Source organism: Rhopilema esculentum, chromosome 10, assembly GCF_057945365.1.
Source record: "Rhopilema esculentum isolate cy_ngs chromosome 10, ASM5794536v1, whole genome shotgun sequence".
Classification (NCBI taxonomy): Eukaryota; Metazoa; Cnidaria; class Scyphozoa; order Rhizostomeae; family Rhizostomatidae; genus Rhopilema; species Rhopilema esculentum.
Window position 1 is genome coordinate 1,080,483 of NC_142824.1, and position 24,201 is coordinate 1,104,683.

At 36.7% G+C, this 24,201-nt stretch overlaps 1 protein-coding gene across 1 annotated transcript; it reads left to right on the forward strand.

Annotated features, from left to right (window-relative positions):
* The first annotated feature begins 1,007 nt into the window (after nt 1-1,007).
* On the forward strand, nt 1,008-24,142 carry LOC148959191 (inositol-trisphosphate 3-kinase B-like). Its single transcript, XM_089110974.1, has 9 exons — nt 1,008-1,759; nt 5,148-5,247; nt 16,375-16,515; nt 17,625-17,697; nt 18,627-18,681; nt 19,326-19,475; nt 22,202-22,303; nt 22,397-22,468; nt 23,301-24,142. The coding sequence occupies exons 1-9, from the start codon at nt 1,304-1,306 to the stop codon at nt 23,508-23,510; spliced, it is 1,359 nt and encodes a 452-aa protein (XP_088967100.1). The 5' UTR covers nt 1,008-1,303; the 3' UTR covers nt 23,511-24,142.
* The last annotated feature ends 59 nt before the right edge of the window (nt 24,143-24,201 follow it).

Here is a 24,201-nt window from a genome sequence, read left to right on the forward strand (position 1 = left end):
GACACAATCTTCATCTGGCAAACACAAGCTTGAAAATCTACAGGAATATATACAATACACCGTACATCATCCACAAAAAATAGATATAAAAACCGTATATAGTCGACTCCTTTCTCAAATCACGCTTCTGGTTACAGTCAAGAAAGTTTAGACCAAATTATGCAAAACTATTCCATCAAATTTTGACCCAAAAAGCACCGTTTACAGTGTCTCAGTTTTCTGGCAAGCGGTGCTTGTCTTTCTAGTATATGGTTTTTAAATAAGACAAATATCAACCAAGGTTGTAACCATAGAAATGGGTGTAACACTTGAAAGGAAATCAAAATCAATTTTATCTAATCCATCCAGCTCAAGATCACGCTGGCAATTTCTACTTCGTGTCACATCATTTTACTTTTGGAGTAGACAAATTACAAGCAGAACATACTTTCTTGTTACAGTTACATAAAAAAACAACAAAACAGATTCGTTGGTAGAAAACATTTTCCCTGCAAAAATCCGTTTTGCCCTGCGAAAAGGTCCTACTTTCGTGGGTGAACCACCCCCCCCCCCCCCCCCATACCTCCCTCAAGTGACGCCCCTGATTGCGTATGTATCTGTCTTGTCTTATTTTTTTGAATTTTAAGATCTTTTTACTTCTTTGGAGTGTTCATTATTGTATGTTAAGGAAAACTTGTGTATATCCTTTTTAACCTATATACTTATAAATACTTTTAGTGTGATGAATTATACCCGGTGGGGGTGTTCCCATTAAGGCCTAAAAGCGGGTCCAGTCGATTTAAGGGTCTTACCAAATGGCCATCAAATGGGCTCTTTAACATTTTATCTTTGGCCCTCTTTGACCCTGACTGGACCCCTCTGTTATGTAATAATGGGAGTACCAAACCCCCCCCCCCCCCCCCCCCCCCGTGAATTGTACGTGCATACACACATTACATACATAAAGGGTGTTCGCCAATGATCTCGCAGGGAAGTTGCAGTGATTCGGAAAGTGCTGATTGTTTCATTCCGAGGTCATTTGATAAACAAGTTGATAGCTCTAACAACCTTAGCCGCGGGTTTTGGGCAGCTTAGACGAACGGAATTCCAATTTTGTTCTGTTTTTTACCATATTGATGTAGTTTTTATATTTACTACAGAGATACTTCAAGAAGGCGGGCCCGGATTCTGTTTTCTTGCTTGCAGTTCAAGATATTACTGATATGAATGATTGAAGGTCAGTATGATCCAGACTAGGCCCAACTAAATGATTTCTGACAAGACATGTCCTTTTAGTTTTTTGTAAGATAAACTAAGTTTAAAAATGGCGCAGGACACCTTGAGAAACGGCGAAGCAATGCAGCCACCATTCGACTCTGCAAGGTCATCTAAATCAACCATTTGCCCGCCATTATCAACTAAAGTGAGCACAACGTCAAGCGAAGTATTGCATGGATCACCTGCCTTTGGTCATGAAAAAGTAACAAATAAATTATCAATGGAGCAAAAGTCAACAAAGATTCAATCAACTGCTGAAACTGACTTTGACAGGAGAGAATTTTCAAGTGCCATCCGAATGGATACTGACATTGTCTGTAATCAAAGCTGTTTGACAGTAGAGAACCAGTCACACGAGGTCGTAAATAGACAAGTTTCGTCGTCAAGTTTATGCAGCTGGAGTAGCTTTGACACTTCAATTACTGATGACAATCTGAGTGATAGTGAAAACACTGAAAACAATGAAGCATCTGAAGCACTGAGTATAAAACCTGGGAGGCAGGTAAGATGACCAAACTTTTTGTCCACATTTGTGTCAACAGAACAAAGAAGAAAATCCTGATGCCGGTGTCATATGCGTTTCGGTAACCTTATGCATTTCGGTCCGGGTACTCAAATGCATGGCAATTTTGATAATGCAATAAAATACCCAAGCACTTAAACAATAGGGTACCAAAACGAATGGTGGAACTTAGCATGCAAAACGGTCCAGGTACACAAACGCATTGCAATTTTGGTTATGCAAAATCGTACCCAGGCACTTAAACAATAGGGTACCAAAACGAACGTGGAATTTTGCATGCCAAACAGTCCAGGTACACAAACGCATGGCAATTTTGGTTATGCAAAATCGTACCCAAGCTTTTAAAAAACAGGGAACCGAAACGAATGGTGGAATTTAGCATGCGAACCAGTCTGGGAACGCAAATGTTCTGGTTCATATTGTTCAGAATGTAAAGAACAATCGAAACTATTTCTAGCAAGGGGATACTAACAAGAAGCGGTGCTATGATTTCCCTTGTTAAGTTTTTGCAAAAAGTACAACATTAATAGCGACTCCAAAGTTTTCTTCATTGAAAAGTGTGAAATTTTAAACTCAAAAAGCATTGTGCTCAATTTGTTAATTATAACATGTCATAAAATCGCACTACGATGAAATCACAGAATTTGAAACACATTGCGTTTCACAATGTTACACTTTTGCATAGGGTACCAAAACGCATATTACACCGGCAGCATATTCTTTCAAGAAATCAAAAAGTAACGTCAGAAAAGCTCTTAGATTTTTAGAAACATCCCCAAATTTGAGTAGCCCCTAAATAAAGCCCCAACATTGTATGGCCCTTTTACTTGTTTCTGTTCCTTAGGCATCAGACTCGTTCTGTCACTATGTTTTCCTATAGTATGTATGCATTTAAAGCTCCCCTTTAAAAAAGTTCATAATTTCTGAAGCTCCTTATATCAAAGGTTCCTTTCACAGGGAGTTTTCCAAGGAACAAGAGTTTTAGTTTTTAGTAGCCAAAAATTTGTAAAATGGGGGTCTTGACAAAGTGGGATTTCACTTTGTAAAAAGTGGGCTTGTCACAACGGCAAGCACACGCCTGCACATGCCTAGAACTCCCAAGGTTCGTTTTCTATCGCACAAGCAGTTCAACCTTTTTTGAATTACTATTTTTTTTCTCTTTTAATCCTTTTAATTTCTTGTTTATTTCTTTAAAGTAACTTTTAATTTCTTTTATGAACCTTATGTTGGTGGTGGGGGGCATTATAACTCTTTAGCCCAGTTTCCACTACTCTTTTTGTACCTGTTACATTCTATTTTCATATTTTCTTAAAGACATTACCTTGGGCCGGTTTCGGGGTTCTTTACTCCCTGTGTGTTAATGGTACATAAATATTGCTGATAGTGAAAATTTTGTGAGGTTATTAAATTGTGATTAATTTGCCCCCCCTTTTTCTAGAGTGTAAACTTTTATTCTTTTCAGCATGGCTTTGATCCTCTTCTTACAACTTCGATTCTAATTTTCGTGATTTTTTCTGAGAAAGAAAGTCTAGTCCCTCAATACAAGACCTCAGATTCTTATTTTCATACCGATATCCAATATGCTTTTTAGCCACAGGTTTTTTCACATAAGGGAAGCATATGGGCACCGGTTTTCACAGGTTTACAGATAAAAATAGCCACCGGTTTCAATATTGACGCATAGATAGCATACTCTAAACTGTCACTTTGAGTGACGACTGATTTCCTCGTCTTTAAATAATTTGGATACTTTGGGATAAAAGATGAATTAGCATCACCACCATCATCATCATCATCAAATTGAATTGAATTAAATCAGGAAGCTGGAAACTCTGTCAGAGTTTTTGCAACAAGGGATAGCTGTCCTTACGTAATTAAAAAATTGTGTGGGGGCTCAATTATGTAAACAGAGGAACTGTAGTCAATCAGGGAGAAATTCAGCAGTTGTTGCTGTTGACATTTTGGATAGAAATTCAAGATTCACAGAGAAACATAGCTCTTGAACTTTGACCGGTTTTTTGAACCTGTGCAACCAGTCTAGATCCGTGCCTGCTGTTTTGGTCAAAACGATAATGTGGGTTTTTCAAGTACTTCCTCATATTGTTTGTTCGAGCTCTTTGTGAATCCAAGATTGAATGACTCTGCTCCTCCCTATGAAATGGTTGGTATTCAAATGATTCGGTTCTTGAATGATGCAACTTTGAACAGTGTTTTTGAATACATTAACTACAAAAATATTCATCGTGACAAAATTTTGGACAAATATTTTGATGCAATTTTCTTCGACCAAATTCAAAATGGGACGAAACTTGGCCATGACGAAATTTTTTACATTTAAGATTTTTGAGAATTCACACGAGGTCAGAAATGAAATTTATGTATCCTTTTAACTTGGTCAATGCCAACCTTGCCATTATCCTCATTTACATCACCTTCATAACTATTTTCATCATTGGCATCATCATCATAATCATCATCATCCTTGTCGGTTCTTGAACTAACTTTGTGAAAAAAAAGTTCCAACTGTCCCTTGTCGCAAATGATAGAGAGTAGAGACTCTTTGAGTGCTAAAATCACCTCTTTTGATTTGCCTTCGCATAAACTGAGAAAATATACAGCCTCCCAATTCTGAATGGGTGCTCAAGCCCCAAAGTCTCCATGGAGTTGGTACCTATGGGACTGAATATGAAGCAAACTGTATGGTTTTGCCTCTTATACCTCTGTGTTATTTGTAATATCTCTGTGTTAAAAATCTTTGCTGAAATTTTGTCACAACAAAAATCTGAAAAGTTGTCCGAAATTTTTTTTCGACAATGTTTATCTGCTGAAAATTTATCTGACAAAATTTCTTTTGTTAATGTACCTGTGGTTTGTTATCAAATGACTCACATTCACTGACTCACAATGAAATTACATTTTAGCATACTTCCAACATTGATGCTCTGAAGAGTGTTTGATGAATTGTGCTTTAGTATGTTATGTTTACGGGATTTTGTGCAATCTTCAAATTTTGTGGTACCAAAAGCTTATATAATGTAATTGCAGTGGCATAAATAGTGCTTGAATTTTTAACATGTATTCTGCTCTTACAATACTGCTTTGATCCAAATAAGCTTTCGTTATTTCAAATTTGACGATAGCAAACATAAATTCATATCCAGGTGTTAATTGAAGGTAACAGGCCATTGTTTCTTTCATAAAAAGGAGTTAATGATCAAACTACCCATTTTAATTTCCAATTTTAGCATATTTTTTATTTTGATTTTCACAGACTTTTGTGTTCATTAAACTGTTTCTTAGTTTTTACTCTAAGAAAAATGGGCACAAATTTGTTTTGTTTCTTTTTGACTAATTTGTTTTTCTTTAGAAAAAGCTGTGGGGACAAGTCAGAAAAGCCATTCACTGGTCTCCGTTTATTCAGTCATACAAAAAGAAGTACCCATGGGTCCAACTAGCTGGGCATGATGGTAGGTACATTTGGTTTTTGTTAAAATAAGGCTTTGGAAATCTTTAACTCTTTGTATCAAAATTTTTGCACCCACAAATGACTGGAAAGCTTTTACAAAAGATCTTGTGAAGTAAGGTCTTGCTCTAAGCAAAGTGAAGCTCCATAAAGCAAGCTCCTAAGAAACTTCCTTTGCTCTATTTCACACCTCTTAACAAAATTGCCTTGAGAGCATCTTTGGGAGGAGTGCAAAATTTTGTAAAGCAACAGTAGAAACCAGCTTCTTTATGCATTGAGAATGGGGATTGATCCACCATAGTGCCACATCCCTAGGCCCTTATTATGATGTTGTGTGGTATATATTATTTGTAAACAGTATCAGGCCATGTCTATATACATACATATTCAAAAAATGATGTTTTATCTTTAATAGAACGAATCAAATATTTTGTGTCCAAAGTAAACAATGCATTTTGAATTGTCGTTGCATTTTCAAATGATTCAACCCAATAATAAGACCCAATAATATCAGAATAAAATTGATAAGACATCTTGTTGTAGAGCACATTGGAGACACATAGTCATAGAAATTTGGACTGTTTCCTGTAATAATCATTTTGTGTTTATTTATTTTTATTTATTCAAAACATATTTACCCTGGGGTACAATACTAATTAAACTGCTTTCCAATTGTCCCAACAAGGAAACAAAATAAACCTAACTATTAAAGATAAAAAACTGCTTACAATTAAAGATAAAAACTATTAAATATGATAACCTGTTTACAAAAATTTGATAAAATAAAGAGGCTACTAAATGTAATATAAAGAAAATGAAGATAAAGATGCAGATCAGCTTTCCTTGAATGTTCTCAGTTTGAAGTTTTTAATTTCGTATTAAATGACAGAATTGTAGGGACCAATCGTTGATATGGAAGCTGTTAAAGTCATGACTTGTTATGATTTAATGACTTGTATCATGACTTAATGTCAAGACTTGTTAAGACGTATAGCTAATTTCACCTCTCTCAGCTTTTTCACCATCTGTATATGCTGTTGTCCTTGTATTTATCAAAGACAGTCACAATCTTTGTGTACTTGTTTGGAATGGTAGCAGTATTTTGGGCTCCATTTGTCCCTTGATAGATCTAGGGCAAACCAAACATTTGGCTGCAGCAAGTTCTATGTTGTACCTGTTCAATTTATCCGCACGTTATAGTTCATCGGAGCTAACGTTGGTCACTTGTGCCAGTTTCTGCAATTAAGCCCTTACAGTCCTTCTGATGGCACCATCTACAGTGTTGAGACCATTGACACAGAACGCCAAAAATGCTTCCTTAAAATTGTTTTCTTTCTTTAATTTTCAACTTAATTTTGCAGACAAATCCTTAAAGGTTGCAAAAATATTATTCCGGTTTTTTTGAAAATAGAAGGCAAGTATTTTCGAGGCCACTATCAGGTTTTAACTCCTCTCAGGTTTTAGAAAATCCCGACAACACTGTCTGGTGTACCCAAGCTCATCCAGAAGACCTCTGATAGAGGGGTGGGCTTTGGAAGAAGAGGTACATTTTTTAATCTGGAAAAGTCACTTAAAAAAGTTGTTTTCTACAACCAGTCTAGGCCAAGATTTGGCTGCAGCAAAGTCTTTGCTGACGATATCACATGATCTCAAAGATTTCTTTAGAAAGAGCACCATCTCAATTTGATTCAATGCAACATTTGCAAGACAAGATTTTTGCATGTATATAGGTCATTTGCAACCTACCATAGAAATGTTGGCAGTTTTGTTGTACAATATGTTCCTTTATCACCATTCTAGACGAAGCTATAAACCTATAGAATAAGAATCATATAACTTGAACTTCAGCCTTTTACAATAAGTACAGCTGTAGCCACAATAGTGCGACAGAATCGTAGTGTAGCAGAGCAGGAACCCCTATTTACTTTCTTCTTTTGTAGAGTATTATATTCCAGTAAAATGGATATAAACCGTTTTCATAGAAGTCAGTGGAAAGGGGTCTTTTTTAGATCACTCTGATGAGCTTGGGTACACAACTGAATAAGAATGGACAAGCCGGGCAATGATAAAGCGAAGATTGTTGTGTGTTTTAAAGAAATCAAAGGAAATCTAGGTTTTTACTGCAGAATTTCGAAAGAGAAAAAGGAATCATAGTTCTCAATCTCTTGCTGCCATGCAAAGAAAACCCAAGGATTCATATTCTGTATGCAATCTAAATCGCTATGATTTTCAAGGTGGTTTGGTGCTCAGTTGGGCTTCCTAGTAGATAGATCATGGTTGGTATTAATGAGGATTCTATCGTCAGAGTGATACTTGTTACCAAGAATATACCTGAATTAGTTCCTATGGACGACAATTCAAAAATTAGACCTAACAAAAGATGTATTAAACTTTTTAGATGTCTATTCAAGGTTAAAAAAATTGAAGATTACACAATTTTCTTGTGACAACGAGGCTTTTGACCCCCTTAACAGACCATAATTCAATTTTAAGCATTTTTGCGCAAGAAATATGCTTAATCAACTTTAAAATTGTAATTTATTTCTATTTAAACTGTTTTCTCGTTGATTAACTTCATATACGCAAAAACAAGATTTCAAACACGAAAAAGAGGCTGATTGCCCCCAAAATCCCCGTATAACATCGATTTTCGAAATCAACACCCTCGAATTGATCAAAAGCACTTTTTCCCACAAATTTCGCTCTCGTATAAAGGCCCCACATAATGTATAAAGATATTAAGAATGAGCAGATCATGGTTAATGGTTATCAAATCGCACTTGCATCCTTGTACTAGGGGATCTCAACGCTGATTTGTTGTTTGAAAAAGGAACTAGAAAAGACATGATTCAAGGGAAACGTCTGTTAAACAACTTAAATTTGCTTAATTTCAAAAATGTCATGAAAAAGCCTACAAAGATAACTGAAACTTCAAAGACAATCACTGTTAACTGAAACAACTGTTAAAGAAATGCAAGGAAAGAAGAGAAATGCAAAGATTGGTCTTGTAAGAGGTAAAAATGGCCAAATCCAGAGCTTGGACAAAGAGAAAGCTGATCATTTAAACATTTTCTTTGCAACAGCAGGAAAGAATCTTGCCTCTGATATGCCATAATGATGAGCTTGGGTCGGATCAATTCCTGACTATTCCCAGCAACAAAGGATTGAAGATTTTCCCATCAGTGAACAGAAAATAAAAGAAATGATAGACAGGAAAGTAAAATTAAATAAATCTGGTGGCCATGATAGCATATCCTCAAAAGATTTAAAATTTTTTGGAGATTTTGCAACTGAAGGATTAAGATTTGAAACTATTTGGAGATTTTGCAACTGAAGGATTATTTGAAGTCATGAAAATATGCAAAGAACAATCAAAGTTCCCACCTGTATGGAAAGTTAGTAAAGTTAAGACCATTTTCAAAATTAGAAAAACTTTAGAAAGGGAAAATATAGACCTATCTCTCTCTTAGGAATTCCAAGCAAAGTTTTAGAAGCCTATTATTTGTGAGTAGTTTGATAAACACTACATCGGATCTGCAATAGCAATTCCAAACCAGCAGGCATATAAACAAGGTTGTTGGTCCACAGAACTTCTGTTATTAGATCTCACAGAAACTTGGAAACATGCTCTTGACTCAGGAAAAATTATTAGGGTTTTATTCATTGACTTTAAAAAACAGATCGGCATAGCCGGTGGTCTTTATAACATCTTTGAAACTGAAACAAATCGGCATAGCCGGTGGTCTTTACAACATCTTTGAAACTGAAACAAATCGGCATAGCCAGTGGTCTTTATAACATCTTTGAAACTGAAACAAATCGGCATAGCCGGTGGTCTTTACAACATCTTTGAAACTGAAACAAATCGGCATAGCCGGTGGTCTTTATAACATCTTTGAAACTGAAACAAATCGGCATAGCCGGTGGTCTTTATAACGTCTTTGAAACTGAACCAAATCGGCATAGCCAATGGTCTTTACAACATCTTTGAAACTGAAACAAATCGGCATAGCCGGTGGTCTTCACAACATCTTTGAAACTGAAACAAATCGGAATAGCCGGTGGTCTTTACAACATTTTTGAAACTGAAACAAATCGGCATAGCCGGTGGTCTTTACAACATCTTTGAAACTGAAACAGATCGGCATAGCCGGTGGTCTTTATAACATCTTTGAAACTGAAACAAATCGGCATAGCCGGTGGTCTTTACAACATCTTTGAAACTGAAACAAATCGGCATAGCCGGTGGTCTTTACAACATCTTTGAAACTGAAACAAATCGGCATAGCCGGTGGTCTTTACAACATCTTTGAAACTGAAACAAATCGGCATAGCCGGTGGTCTTCACAACACCTTTGAAACTGAAACAAATCGGCATAGCCGGTGGTCTTTATAACATCTTTGAAACTGAAACAAATCGGCATAGCCGGTGGTCTTTATAACATCTTTGAAACTGAAACAAATCGGCACAGCCGGTGGTCTTTATAACGTCTTTGAAACTGAACCAAATCGGCATAGCCAATGGTCTTTACAACATCTTTGAAACTGAAACAAATCGGAATAGCCGGTGGTCTTCACAACATCTTTGAAACTGAAACAAATCGGCATAGCCGGTGGTCTTTATAACGTCTTTGAAACTGAACCAAATCGGCATAGCCAATGGTCTTTACAACATCTTTGAAACTGAAACAAATCGGAATAGCCGGTGGTCTTTATAATATCTTTGAAACTGAAACAAATCGGCATAGCCGGTGGTCTTTACAACATCTTTGAAACTGAAACAAATCGGCATAGCCGGTGGTCTTTACAACATCTTTGAAACTGAACCAAATCGGCATAGCCAATGGTCTTTACAACATCTTTGAAACTGAAACAAATCGGCATAGCCGGTGGTCTTTACAACATCTTTGAAACTGAAACAGATCGGCATAGCCGGTGGTCTTTATAACATTTTTGAAACTGAAACAGATCGGCATAGCCGGTGGTCTTTATAATATCTTTGAAACTGAAACAAATCGGCATAGCCGGTGGTCTTTACAACATCTTTGAAACTGAAACAGATCGGCATAGCCGGTGGTCTTTATAATATCTTTGAAACTGAAACAATTCAGCATAGCAGGTGGTCTTTATAATATCTTTGAAACTGAAACAAATCGGCATAGCTGGTGGTCTTTACAACATCTTTGAAACTGAAACAAATCGGCATAGCCGGTGGTCTTTATAATATCTTTGAAACTGAAACAAATCGGCATAGCCGGTGGTCTTTACAACATCTTTGAAACTGAAACAAATCGGCATAGCCGGTGGTCTTTACAACATCTTTGAAACTGAAACAAATCGGCATAGCCGGTGGTCTTCACAACACCTTTGAAACTGAAACAAATCGGCATAGCCGGTGGTCTTTATAACATCTTTGAAACTGAAACAAATCGGCATAGCCGGTGGTCTTTATAACATCTTTGAAACTGAAACAAATCGGCACAGCCGGTGGTCTTTATAACGTCTTTGAAACTGAACCAAATCGGCATAGCCAATGGTCTTTACAACATCTTTGAAACTGAAACAAATCGGAATAGCCGGTGGTCTTCACAACATCTTTGAAACTGAAACAAATCGGCATAGCCGGTGGTCTTTATAACGTCTTTGAAACTGAACCAAATCGGCATAGCCAATGGTCTTTACAACATCTTTGAAACTGAAACAAATCGGAATAGCCGGTGGTCTTTATAATATCTTTGAAACTGAAACAAATCGGCATAGATGGTGGTCTTTATAATATCTTTGAAACTGAAACAGATTGGCATAGCCGGTGGTCTTTATAACATCTTTGAAACTGAAACAAATCGGCATAGCCGGTGGTCTTTACAACATCTTTGAAACTGAAACAAATCGGCATAGCCGGTGGTCTTTACAACATCTTTGAAACTGAACCAAATCGGCATAGCCAATGGTCTTTACAACATCTTTGAAACTGAAACAAATCGGCATAGCCGGTGGTCTTTACAACATCTTTGAAACTGAAACAGATCGGCATAGCCGGTGGTCTTTATAACATTTTTGAAACTGAAACAGATCGGCATAGCCGGTGGTCTTTATAATATCTTTGAAACTGAAACAGATCGGCATAGCCGGTGGTCTTTACAACATCTTTGAAACTGAAACAGATCGGCATAGCCGGTGGTCTTTACAACATCTTTGAAACTGAAACAAATCGGCATAGCTGGTGGTCTTTATAACATCTTTCAAACTGAAACAAATCGGCATAGCCGGTGGTCTTTACAACATCTTTGAAACTGAAACAGATCGGCATAGCCGGTGGTCTTTATAACATCTTTGAAACTGAAACAAATCGGCATAGCTGGTGGTCTTCACAACATCTTTGAAACTGAAACAAATCGGCATAGCCGGTGGTCTTTACAACATCTTTGAAACTGAAACAAATCGGCATAGCCGGTGGTCTTTACAACATCTTTGAAACTGAAACAAATCGGCATAGCCGGTGGTCTTTACAACATCTTTGAAACTGAAACAGATCGGCATAGCCGGTGGTCTTTCTAACATCTTTGAAACTGAAACAAATCGGCATAGCCAATGGTCTTTACAACATCTTTGAAACTGAAACAAATCGGAATAGCCGGTGGTCTTTATAATATCTTTGAAACTGAAACAAATCGGCATAGATGGTGGTCTTTATAATATCTTTGAAACTGAAACAGATCGGCATAGCCGGTGGTCTTTATAACATCTTTGAAACTGAAACAAATCGGCATAGCCGGTGGTCTTTACAACATCTTTGAAACTGAAACAAATCGGCATAGCCGGTGGTCTTTACAACATCTTTGAAACTGAACCAAATCGGCATAGCCAATGGTCTTTACAACATCTTTGAAACTGAAACAAATCGGCATAGCCGGTGGTCTTTACAACATCTTTGAAACTGAAACAGATCGGCATAGCCGGTGGTCTTTATAACATTTTTGAAACTGAAACAGATCGGCATAGCCGGTGGTCTTTATAATATCTTTGAAACTGAAACAGATCGGCATAGCCGGTGGTCTTTACAACATCTTTGAAACTGAAACAAATCGGCATAGCCGGTGGTCTTTACAACATCTTTGAAACTGAAACAAATCGGCATAGCCGGTGGTCTTTACAACATCTTTGAAACTGAACCAAATCGGCATAGCCAATGGTCTTTACAACATCTTTGAAACTGAAACAAATCGGCATAGCCGGTGGTCTTTACAACATCTTTGAAACTGAAACAGATCGGCATAGCCGGTGGTCTTTATAACATTTTTGAAACTGAAACAGATCGGCATAGCCGGTGGTCTTTATAATATCTTTGAAACTGAAACAAATCGGCATAGCCGGTGGTCTTTACAACATCTTTGAAACTGAAACAGATCGGCATAGCCGGTGGTCTTTATAATATCTTTGAAACTGAAACAATTCAGCATAGCAGGTGGTCTTTATAATATCTTTGAAACTGAAACAAATCGGCATAGCTGGTGGTCTTTACAACATCTTTGAAACTGAAACAAATCGGCATAGCCGGTGGTCTTTATAATATCTTTGAAACTGAAACAAATCGGCATAGCCGGTGGTCTTTACAACATCTTTGAAACTATCTAGAACAGAGGAAAAAATTTGCAGTTGTAGGAGATCAAAGATCGGACATGGCAGAAGTAAAATTTGGTGTACCCCAGGGGTCCTTGCTTGATCCAAGGCTATTTGCTGTCCAAGTAAACGACCTACCTAAAGTTCCTTCAAAAGGGATGCTAAACATGTATGCAGAGGACACTGAATATTTTTACATTGGGTTATCGATGGCCACTTGAATTTTGGTTCGCTAAATTTTTTTGCCGCGTTGAGCCATTCTGTTTCAGCCTATGCAATACTTTTGCTCACAAAGTATATGTATCGTACCTTTTTGCATTGTTCATTATTATTATTATTATTATTATTATTATAATATTATATTATTATAATGGAAAAACACCAGTCATGGCACGAACCTACAGTACGACATCTATCGTAATACTAAAGAGGTATTAAAGGCTGTCAAATCAGACAACAAAGAACGTCTCTCCCAAAACTTAACATCTCAGGGAGCCACAATTACCTTCCTACTGAAACATTCACTGGAAAAGCTGAACGGTATTTGGTCAAGTACACAAAGCAATTTGCCTAGTAACATCTTTAACTTTACCATCAAGTACCTTAACAACACTCTTCCAACTCGTAAAAATCTGCTGAAATGGAACCTTAGTCAAACATCTGACTGTGAATTCTGTCTTCTTCCAGAAACACTTCTACACGTTGTTGCTGGATGCAAAGTGTACCTTGACCAAGGACGCTATACTTGGCGTCATAATTCTGCATTAAACTTTCTAGCCACTTCCTTCCAAGCAATAAATGGGTCTTCTCTCTACGCAGATTTACCAGGCTTTCTTTCCCCTTCTATCATAACTGGAGATCAACTACGCCCTGACTTACTTCTCAAAACTAAGGAAAACTGTCTGTACGTTTTAGAGCTAACCATAGGCTTTGAAACAAATCTCAACTGCAATGCTGTCAGAAAGTCAGGGAAATATGCCACCCTCGTATCTGACTTAAAACGTCAGTTTAAGTCAGTCTCGTTTGTCAATCTTTCCATCAGTTCACTTGGTATTTTTGGCGACTCCTGCAGCTCATTCATCGACATGTGTGACTCTTTGTCCATTGATCATCAACAGAAACGCTACCTCATCTCCAAACTTACAAGCATCTCCATTCGCACCACATACTATATATTCTGCTGTAGAAACAAAACTTGGACTAATCCAGAGCTACACCCCTTTTAACAATTTTTTTTTTCTCATTACTACGATGTAATAGTTTTTATTTTGTAAACACAGGCTAGCCAGTTACAAATTACCTTGTAATAGTGAGATTTGTAATTGTAGTTTTAACAGGAATTCAAAATGAAAAGTTTCCATTATTATTATTATTATGATCCTCTTAAACTGCTTTACAAGATGGTGTCAATGGTCTAACATGATTATAAGAGTAGACAAATGCACAACCTTTGGTATTTAAAAATTCTCAACACGCTCCCTACAATATCAGCCAAAGCTCTTCATCAATAATGAAATGGTCCCTCCTGTCATAACTGGAGAGTCTTTTGAGTATCTTGGGCGTCACTTCGACTTTAATATGAGCAACCAAGAACATATGTCTAAGCTCAGCTCCATCTTCACAGAACTCCTAACGCAAATTGATTCTTTACCTCTCCATCCAAAGAATAAGCTGCTTCTTTATAACAGCTATCTTCTCTCACAAGTTTCGTGGCACCTCACAGTAGCCGATCTATCAAAAACCTGGATCGTCGAAAACCTTGATAATCAAGTTTCTGCATTTATCCGCCGTTGGCTCGATTTACCCATAAGTGCTACTTTAAGTGGCATTATTCTGTCAAAAAACCAGTTCGGTCTTAACTTGATTCTTCCTTCTGTTAAATTCATGCAGTGTCAAACTGTTTGTCGTAATGCACTGAAATCCTCTCCCAACAAAAACATCCAATCTTTGTGGAAAAATACCAGCCAGAGCATGAACATCCAATATGATGTTTACAGGAATACTAGAAAAGTATTGAAGGCTGTTAGATCAGAACATAAAGAGCGCCTTCAAAACCATCTTGTATCTCAAGGTACCGTTCTTTCCTTCATCTTTGACCACTCTCTTCCTATAGCCTCTAAAATATGGACCACGGCTCAAAGCAACATGCCCAAGAACATTTACAGTTTTACTATCAAATATCTTAGCAACTCCCTTGCCACCGAAACCGAAAAAACCTATCTAAATGGAACATTACTCAGTCGTCCGATTGCTCTTTTTGCCATATGCCAGAAACGTTACTTCACATTGTTGCAGGCTGCAAAACATACCTCGAAGAAGGCCGTTACACATGGCGCCATAACTCTGCATTGAACTTCCTAGCACAATCTTTAAAAGCTATACCTAATTGCTCTCTTTACGCAGACCTTTCAGGTTATCTCTCACCCTCTATCATAACAGGAGACTCTTTCCGTCCTGATCTACTTCTAGTCACTTCTGACCATCGGCTATTCATACTCGAGCTTACAGTAGGATACGAAACTAACTTGGATGTTAATGATAACCGCAAAAGAGAGACAAACTCGAATCTCATTCACAGCCTAAGCTCAGCCTAATCTTCTATCATGTTTGTTAATCTTTCTATCAGTTCCCTAGGTATCTTTGGTCTCTCCTGCTCCTCTTTCATCGACATGTGCAACGCTCTAGATATCAGCGAGAATCATCTCCGCTTCATGATCTCCAAACTATCCAACTTAACTATCCGTACTACCTATTACATTTTCTGCCGCAGAAATAAATCTTGGAATAATCCTGAACTTCTTCAATTCTAACGATCTCTGCTACTGACGACTTCTAAAACAAACAATGACGAACACACTTTTCCCTTTTTTTTGTTAATTTCTTTTGTTTATGCTTGTAATAGTCTTTTTCTTTGTAAACCCAGGCTAGCCAATTGCAAATTACCTTTGTAATAGTGAAATTTGTAATTGTAGTTTTAATTGAATTGAAAATGAAAAGTTTCCATTATTATTATTATTATTATTATTATTATTATTATTATTATTATTATTATTATTATTATTATTATTATTATTATTATTATTGTTGTTTTTAGAGCGATCGCTCGCGCAAGAGATATCACGTGATCTCTTACATCATCTTTCCAGCACAGTTTTTTATTGCGATGTATTACGTCTGGAGGCAACCTCCAATCATTTACTGTACATAAAAAATTTTCATTTGAGCCATTAATGGTACCGTTCACTGTCAAAATAAACTAAAATTAATTCTCAAAGCATTTTGTTCCGTCTTGCAACACCTGAGATTTTAATAATTTGCCAAGATAGGCATGCCAAAAGTATGCCAACTGGATATAATGAGGTATTGTGTATATTTGCATTATTTAAAGGAATATAGGGATAGAAGTCTATCCATGCTAATGTTTATTTTATGATATTTTTAGGATCTCTTCCAACGCCTTAAAAGCCTTGTTGTGAATTTGTCGGTATGATTGTTTTCTTTTTTATTGTAGGGTCTTTTAAGGCCGGTAAACACGGAACAATTCTGAAAAAAGCATCAAGCAATGAAATTGAATGTTTGTGCAAACTAATGAAAGATGTTCTAAGACCATACATTCCTGAATATAAAGGACAGGTCCATGAAAATGATGAATGTATCCTTTCAGTAATTTTCAACTGTCTGTGATGAATAATTGGGATTAATGCTGCAGTCTACATACAAACCACATACAACTACTACCCAAAACTACCCTCAACCACCTTCAATCACCTAAAGCCATTTGCGACCAGACAGCTACTGTATATCAAACTAAATAATTTGGATCGTTGCGAGGCATGCCTTGTTGGGAAATGTGGATACAATTTTACCTGATTAAATAAAATTAATGTGAAATTCTCTAGGTACTGACACAAACCTCTACAATACATTTTGTCAATCCTTCGCTATGACATTTAATTCACAATGTCTGTTTGCATGATAATAACAGACCTTCCAACAGATCTGTATATTGGGACAAGCACAGGATACAGTAATTACCCGAGGTGGCACCATGGTTGCTGTAGAAGGAAAGGAGACTTACCAAATTTTGATGCTTCCAGTTTGCTGGAAAATGCACTCAATTTTTACTAAAGCTACTTTACTCATAAATTAATATCCATAGGCTGAAAGATATCAGATGGTTTTGATTGATTTTCTGGTGTTGTTGCAATATATTTAAGCTTGTGCAACAAAATTGGATAGAATTTCTTAAGACTGGGACAAAATTGCCCAGTTAGCTTGTACCACTGATATCTAGAAGGCTTGAGGATATTTTATAATCGTGGCTTCTGAAAAGTTATTAGATCTTTTCAAGGCATGCTATTGAAAGCAAGGCAACCACTTTTGGAACCTTGGTAAGATCAGTGCTATGAATGAGTTCCGTTTTACTATCAAACAACACGTAAATAACCTAATTCGCCTGACATAGTAATGCTAAGGTGGCTTTTATACCCATAGTAATACTGACATTTTGTTATTCTTCGAAACGGGTTCTGCTGCAAATGGTTTTAGTGTTTTTCAACTTGTAAGCGTTTTAAGGATACTTAGCCAAAATTACACAAAGAATAGACCACAGATATCTGGATAACTTCCTGGTGCCATAGCTCATTTTTGAAGTGTATCAATTTCGTTTAGAACCTAAAATGTATAATATAACCCCCTCTTTCTTGTATATTGCTTACCATTCTTAGAAAAAATGGATTTGAACTCTTGACTTTGAATCAGCTTTTACAGAAATGGAAGATTTATTGGCAGATTTTGATTCACCTTCAGTCATGGACTGCAAGATTGGAATAAGGTTGGTGAATAGCATAAAACTGAATGCATTTTTTTTACCACTGTCAACCAGTCTTTGGTTTGACTGCCTATGACTGTAACCGCTCAGTGGTTTGTGGCCTGTGAAGTTGAAACTATGAGCCAAATTTTAAGGGCTAAAATCTCACAAATTGTTTTTGTTTTTTCATTTGTTTTTTCAATTTCTGCTAAATGTCACAGCTATTTAACATAAATGTTTCAATTACAAAACACACAAGTCAAGTAAAACTGACAATTCTAAGCACAATACAACAAACTACCGATTAAACGCCCTGGGTGCTTATTAAATTCTCCAGCTGTTAGGATGGGCGCTTATTTAATTGCTATTGCTGTTGATAAAGGAACTGCTGTTCGATTGCTGGAATAGCTTAAAAACTTTAACAATACTGTCAATTTTAAATAAAATTGTCACTTTCACCACTTTTAAGCTTCTCTGGACAGCTTCTCTGGACAGTCCAGTTTGAGCTCAATCGTAAGGGTGACCGCTTATTTGGACTAGGCTTTAAAGAAGCTTCTCCCTATCATTTTTCTGAATTTCAAGCAAACTTGCTAGGTGCTGCAAGAAAAATTATTTTCCAAACCAGAACAAAATCAATGCACATTTGAATAGCAAAGGCAATCATTTAATTTCAAAACCAGGGTCCTGCAAACAAGGAATATACGCTTTCAGACATGAATTCATATCTTTGTAATGGCAACCTGCTTGATACTGATGTCGGATGACGGAATGCTAATAAAAATGCGATTTATGAAAAACCCAATAAATTTTTCAAATCTTTTGTAAAAATTAGAATAAAACCTCAAATGTTTACCTCTTTGTGTGTTATTTGTAAGCCCATCATTTGATTTTTAAATTGAATGATTTTGATTGTAATGAGGCTGAACCAGTTTCTCTTTGTTTTGGAATTACAGGACCTATTTGGAAAAAGAATTGTCTGCAGCCGGAAAACAACCCAAGATAAGAAAGGTTTGTCAACTCATTTTGCCAGATTTCATTGCAGTTGAGACCGATCTAATTACGGAATTCACAATTTTTTAAACTAGTGTGATCAATGAGTATATATATCATGAATGCAATTTGGTCTAACTTGACACAGTCTGGAAACCGTGTTCTCATATAAGTCAGAAATTGACTGTGAAGACCAGGAATCAACAAGGAGAGGAGTTAGGTTAAACATGATCTGCTCCCTGAAAGCCTGGCTTGTTTGGAGCCTTGCTGTTTCAGTTACTTCATTGAATTTTATCATTGAACAATGTGGCTTCTTCAGTAGGGTCTGCGAGCCCGCGAACAAAAGCTTTTTTCCTGAAGTCAGCATTTTGAATCCCGAAAATAAGTCATCGAGACGCAAGTGAATTTTACAGATGATTCGTGGCTGGTTGAGACTGGAGAAGAAAAAATGTGTGGCTCATATGGGTTTGTTTGGAATATTGATTTGTTCTACAGTGACAGCCTAGAGCTCAAGATTGCGACCCTTTCATGGTTCTATGATCAACTTTTTTTCGTCCTGACTGTTTGGTTAAATGCTACGAACAAATGTCAAAAAAAGAAGGTAGAGGAAACTAAAGCAGAGATTTTTCAAAGATTCAAGAAATTGCCATTTACTTTTCTAGGATCTGTACGAAAAAATGATTGCTATAGATCCAACGGAGCCTACAGATGAAGAGAGAAAACAAGGAGGAATAACTAAACCAAGGTACATGCAATGGCGTGAAATGCTCAGCTCTACAGCCACTCTTGGCTTTCGAATAGAAGGCATTAAGGTAATTACCATGATAATTAAATTGCATTGCATTTCAGCTTTCTGTAATTGTATTGCTTCCTCTTGTGCTGTTATGGTTGGTCAAATAATGTATTCTGACATGTTCTTTGTAAATTCACCTGGTCTGAACAGGTCTTTGTTTCAGAATCAGCCCGTTCTTGAAAAGTCTTTGATAGGTGATTAATACAATGGGATCATGCAGAAGTTGAATGGTCATGTGGTTCGTCATTTGTTCCATTGAGTTATTGTTTCAAAGTGAAATTTTTCTTTATTGAAGGCACATAAACAGCTCTATTAGCCATACTATTTTGATAACAGTTTATCGATATATATTTTCAAGATATCAAGTCATGTTAAAAGGGGAGGTTTACCCAAAAAGACTGAGTTTTGATTTAGTGCTGCAGTACTGTAAATTTGTTAAGTGATGAAAAAAAAATTTAAAAAACGTTCAAAAGTTGAGCGTGATGTCGACAAAATATTCACAAACCTTACAGCTGAGTTGAAGGAAAACACTTTTTGACCGACAGAGGTGCCGAAGATTATGTCATTTCTTTTCATTAAATGATTACCTTTTAAATGAGATACCTGAACAGCGCTCAGTTGATTATAATTTAAGAAACCCGCGTTGTTATGAGCAAAATGTAGGTAGAACTGTGCGTTTTTCCAGCTCTTATTTTTTTATAACACAATATATGAGCGGAACCTGTTGGACAAATCTTTACATGATTCTCCTTCTCTGGCGGTTTTCAAGAGCAAATTGTTTCGAATCATCAGACCCGTGAAAAACCCTGTTTACAACATCTATGATATTTTGGGTGTTAAGCTAATAACAAGTCTTCGAGTTAGTTTCAGTACTCTGAATGAGCACAGATTTCGGCATAATTTTGACTGCTTGGGTCCAGTTTGTATTTGTGGTACAGGAAAAGAAGATAATGAGCATTACCTCCTGCACTGCCCCCAGTTTACAGCTCAGCGCCAAGATCTCCTTGGTCAAGTCTCGGATGCCGGATATGATGTTGCTAGCATAAACTCAAAGGATCTTTGTCATTTGTTGTTATATGGGAATCCAAATGGAAGCACCTTTGCAAACAGAATCATCCTAGAAGCAACTATTTCTTTCATTAAAACTACTGGACGTCTCAGTTACACTTTCTGGAAAAACAGCAGCCTAACCCCTCTTTTTCCTCTTTTTGTTGTTGGTTTTTGTTTTTTTTCCTTGTCTTGATTTAGCAAGTATATGTTAATTTAATTTATCAAAGTTAATTTATCATAGAACATTATAAGTGGCATTTGTAGTGAGGACTCGGTGACCCTACGACTTTCCTCGCTACAAATGCCATAGTATCATGCGTTAACCTTGTTGTTTTCAAACTTTTGATTGATATGAAAAAATAAATCTCAACCCCCCATCTTTAAAATCCGTTTTGCTATAAACAGTTAACATATAAAATCTGTTGAGAAAAAAAAACGATTACTCACTTACATAAATCCTCTGTCACTTGTAGCATAAATAGTTTTAAAGATTGAAATAGCATATAACGAAATGGATCGAATGAAGATCAATTAGTTGTTCAGGTTTCGGATATCATTGCAAAAGGCAAACCAAAAACATCAAAGTCTCCTCTAGCGTATTTTGCCAATAGAAATCCAAATGCAATATCTCTTTCTTCTGCCACACATAACGAGGTTGAGAATATATTTCTAAACCCTGATCCATAAAAATCTATTTGATCTTGTAGTTTCTCCATAAAAATTATTGAAATTTTCAGGACCTTGCATATATCAAGCCCTAGTTCAACTTGTCAATCAATCTTTTCTCAAAGGCATTTTTCCTCTCAACCCTAGCCAACCAAATATTCCTATGACAAAATAATACTTTCCTTACAATCACTATTCTAGAAAAGTCGTAAGTTTATTTACACACCTATTAGCATGACTGCGGTAATAAACGACTTACCAAATGCAGAAAGAAGTTGAAATTCTTTTTGCGGATGATACCAATATTGCTATTACACGCAGACTTCTGAGCAATTTGTTAGAAAGATAAACATCGAGCCTAAATTTGTAAAAAGATAGCTTCGTGCTCTACTACTAAAAGGAAACCGACCTGCAGTTACCTGCCCCGCCCTTACCAACCCAAATAGTCGTGATTTTCAAGCATGCTGCGCATAAAATATATACGTGAGTCACAGCAATGACGTGACATATTTTTTGCCAGATGCAAGAACGTTCTTTGACTAAAACTAATTAAAATCTTTCTGCTGTGTTTACAAGAAAGTGCATACCATAGCGTGCATACCGTAAACTAGTTTTCTTGTATGTTTCCTGCTCAGCCCGAATGATTTGCTTGAGGCCATTAACATAATATGTATCTCCGCCGTAGCAAAAGGAAAATTATTTGGAAGGTCCAAAGGTAGGTCTAGGAGCAAATTGACAAGAAACGCTTTTTACGGATACACTTAGAATGGTACATTCCACAATGATATAACAATGTTTTACGTCTTTTTCACAATTTACCTTCCTACATCGTTTCAAATGGCCCGTAGCAATACAAATTTTAAAAAAATTGTCAGGAGAATGTTTTAGGCCTACCAATTTAGTTCCCAGTCTAGAAGCCCTGCATCACTTTTTGTAGCCCTGCATGGAATCTCTTCTTTTGAGATGTTTGTTGTACGAATATCCATCAGATTTTTTTTGAAGGTTTTACTATTACCTTTTCCATTTTAGAAAAGTGAGCAAAAACCGTGTAAAGATTTCAAACAGACAAAGACGAAAGAAGATGTTGGCAAAGTCTTTGCCAATTTTATCACAAAAAGAAAAGATTTGAAGGTAGAATTAGTGTCTTATTCTGTTTAAGCAGAGTCCTCCAGTGCCCTTGCTGGTTACCTATAAACTTTCTTACTTATTTAATTGCCTTTTTAGGAAGGATACCTGCAACGACTTAAAGCGATCAGAGCCACCCTTGAAAGCTCGCCGTTTTTTTCATTGCACGAGGCAAGTAATTTTAGCTTCAACATAAACAGTCATGCAACTCGCCTGTAATATCAAATAAATACAATAGCAAATTTTCTGACTCCATCCAGGACTTTTTCTCTGGAAACTTTGTATGGAGCTTGAAAGTAAAATGCTGCATTCAAAATAGCTCTAACATAGCATTGCTGTGGATGAGGGCTGATTTTGATCAAAACATCGATTTGGAATTCGTTTCCTAGAGAAATATTTCTTTACGCATGCTACTGGCATGAGAAGACCAACACTGAGCAGCATATTCAGGTTTCTTGATAATATTTTACTGTTTCGACTGCCGAAAAAAATTCAGGTTTCTTGATAATATTTTACTGTTTCGAACTGCCGAACTTCCTCGAAAACATGCTGGCGTAGCTGAGCGAGCAGTAGTTTTATATTTACGGCCAGCTTAGGAGTGACCTGTCAAAAAACCATACAAAAATCATCGTAAAATATGCAAAAAAGTACGTTGCACATGGCATTTTTTATGCCTTTCCTTTGTTTTTTCTTGCCATAAAGGGCTTGATACATTTTCATGTTTTGACTTCTTCTTTTTCACATCTGTGTCCAAGATGTTTTATACGAAAATGAAAGAACTGACACAAGTTGAACTCCAGCAGTCAACTAGTTGCTTGTCGAGATTTCTCTCTAGTCTAACACGCATTTCTCTTTTTTAAAACAGTTTATTTATCTGTCAGTGTTTTTTACAAGGGATGCATTGGCCACTTGTAACAAAGTTTTTTCATGCATCTTAATACAGCTGATGAATTTCAAACCAAATCCTTTGATAATCTTTAAGTTTATAATTTTTGCATTTCAGGTAATTGGTAGTTCGCTGCTTTTTGTCCACGATTCAGGAGGTAAAACAGGCATCTGGTTAATTGATTTTGGAAAAACGACACCTGTTCCTCAAAATTTGCCTTTGAACCATCGAGATGAATGGAAAGAAGGCAATAGAGAAGATGGCTATCTAACCGGACTTGACAATATGATAGATATATGGGAGAAATTGGTTACACAACAAGAATGAGTTACAAACATTCTTGTATAGTTTTCTCGGGCACTCTTGTTTAGGTCGCTTAGGTTCTCAAAGTATATTATATAAACTCTTATGGAAATGGGGATTTTATGGACACATGAAAATTATACGAAAAATAACAAATTGAGAAGCAAAGAATGACTGGTGCAGCTGTTTCCCCAGGTTTCACAACTATCTCCACCTCTAAAAGGAGACCAGTAAATACAACGATAACCTTGTTTATGACAGCCAGAGTGGCTGTCGCCATTAAGTCTGGTTTCCACGTCAATGGCTGCAATCGTCAATCTTTGTCCGAATCTGATGTTTGTTGAAGCTTCTACCTTGTTCATGTTTTAATTCACACGTGGGTAGTCAAAGGTACACATCGCTGCAAGCAAATGTCTGAACGATGCCACGACACCATTAATTGTGTATCTTCCACTGCATCAGAACCTAGGGCCTTAGTGATGTCAAGTTGTATTTGCATCAGGCATTGCTATAACATAAAAGACCGATTCATTTTACCTAAGGTATAGTAAGTGTATTCATACTCCTTATATATTTGTCCTCTCTATCTTTAGTTAAAACATGTTTGTATATTGTAACTTCACCTATTTATTTATTATTTGCACAGTAGTTCACTATTTCGATGACATTTAATCTAGTTTTTTCTGGTGGGTGCAAAAAAGCGAGTGTAGGCAAC

What these genes read in the sequence shown, in the direction of transcription:
- LOC148959191 (XM_089110974.1), top strand. Translation starts at nt 1,304, where the DNA reads ATGGCGCAGGACACCTTGAGAAACGGCGAAGCAATGCAGCCACCATTC. An exon ending in GTATAAAACCTGGGAGGCAG is followed by an intron (nt 1,760 to 5,147) that starts GTAAGATGACCA and finishes GTTTTTCTTTAG; the next exon opens with AAAAAGCTGTGGGGACAAGT. An exon ending in GGTCCATGAAAATGATGAAT is followed by an intron (nt 16,516 to 17,624) that starts GTATCCTTTCAG and finishes ACTTTGAATCAG; the next exon opens with CTTTTACAGAAATGGAAGAT.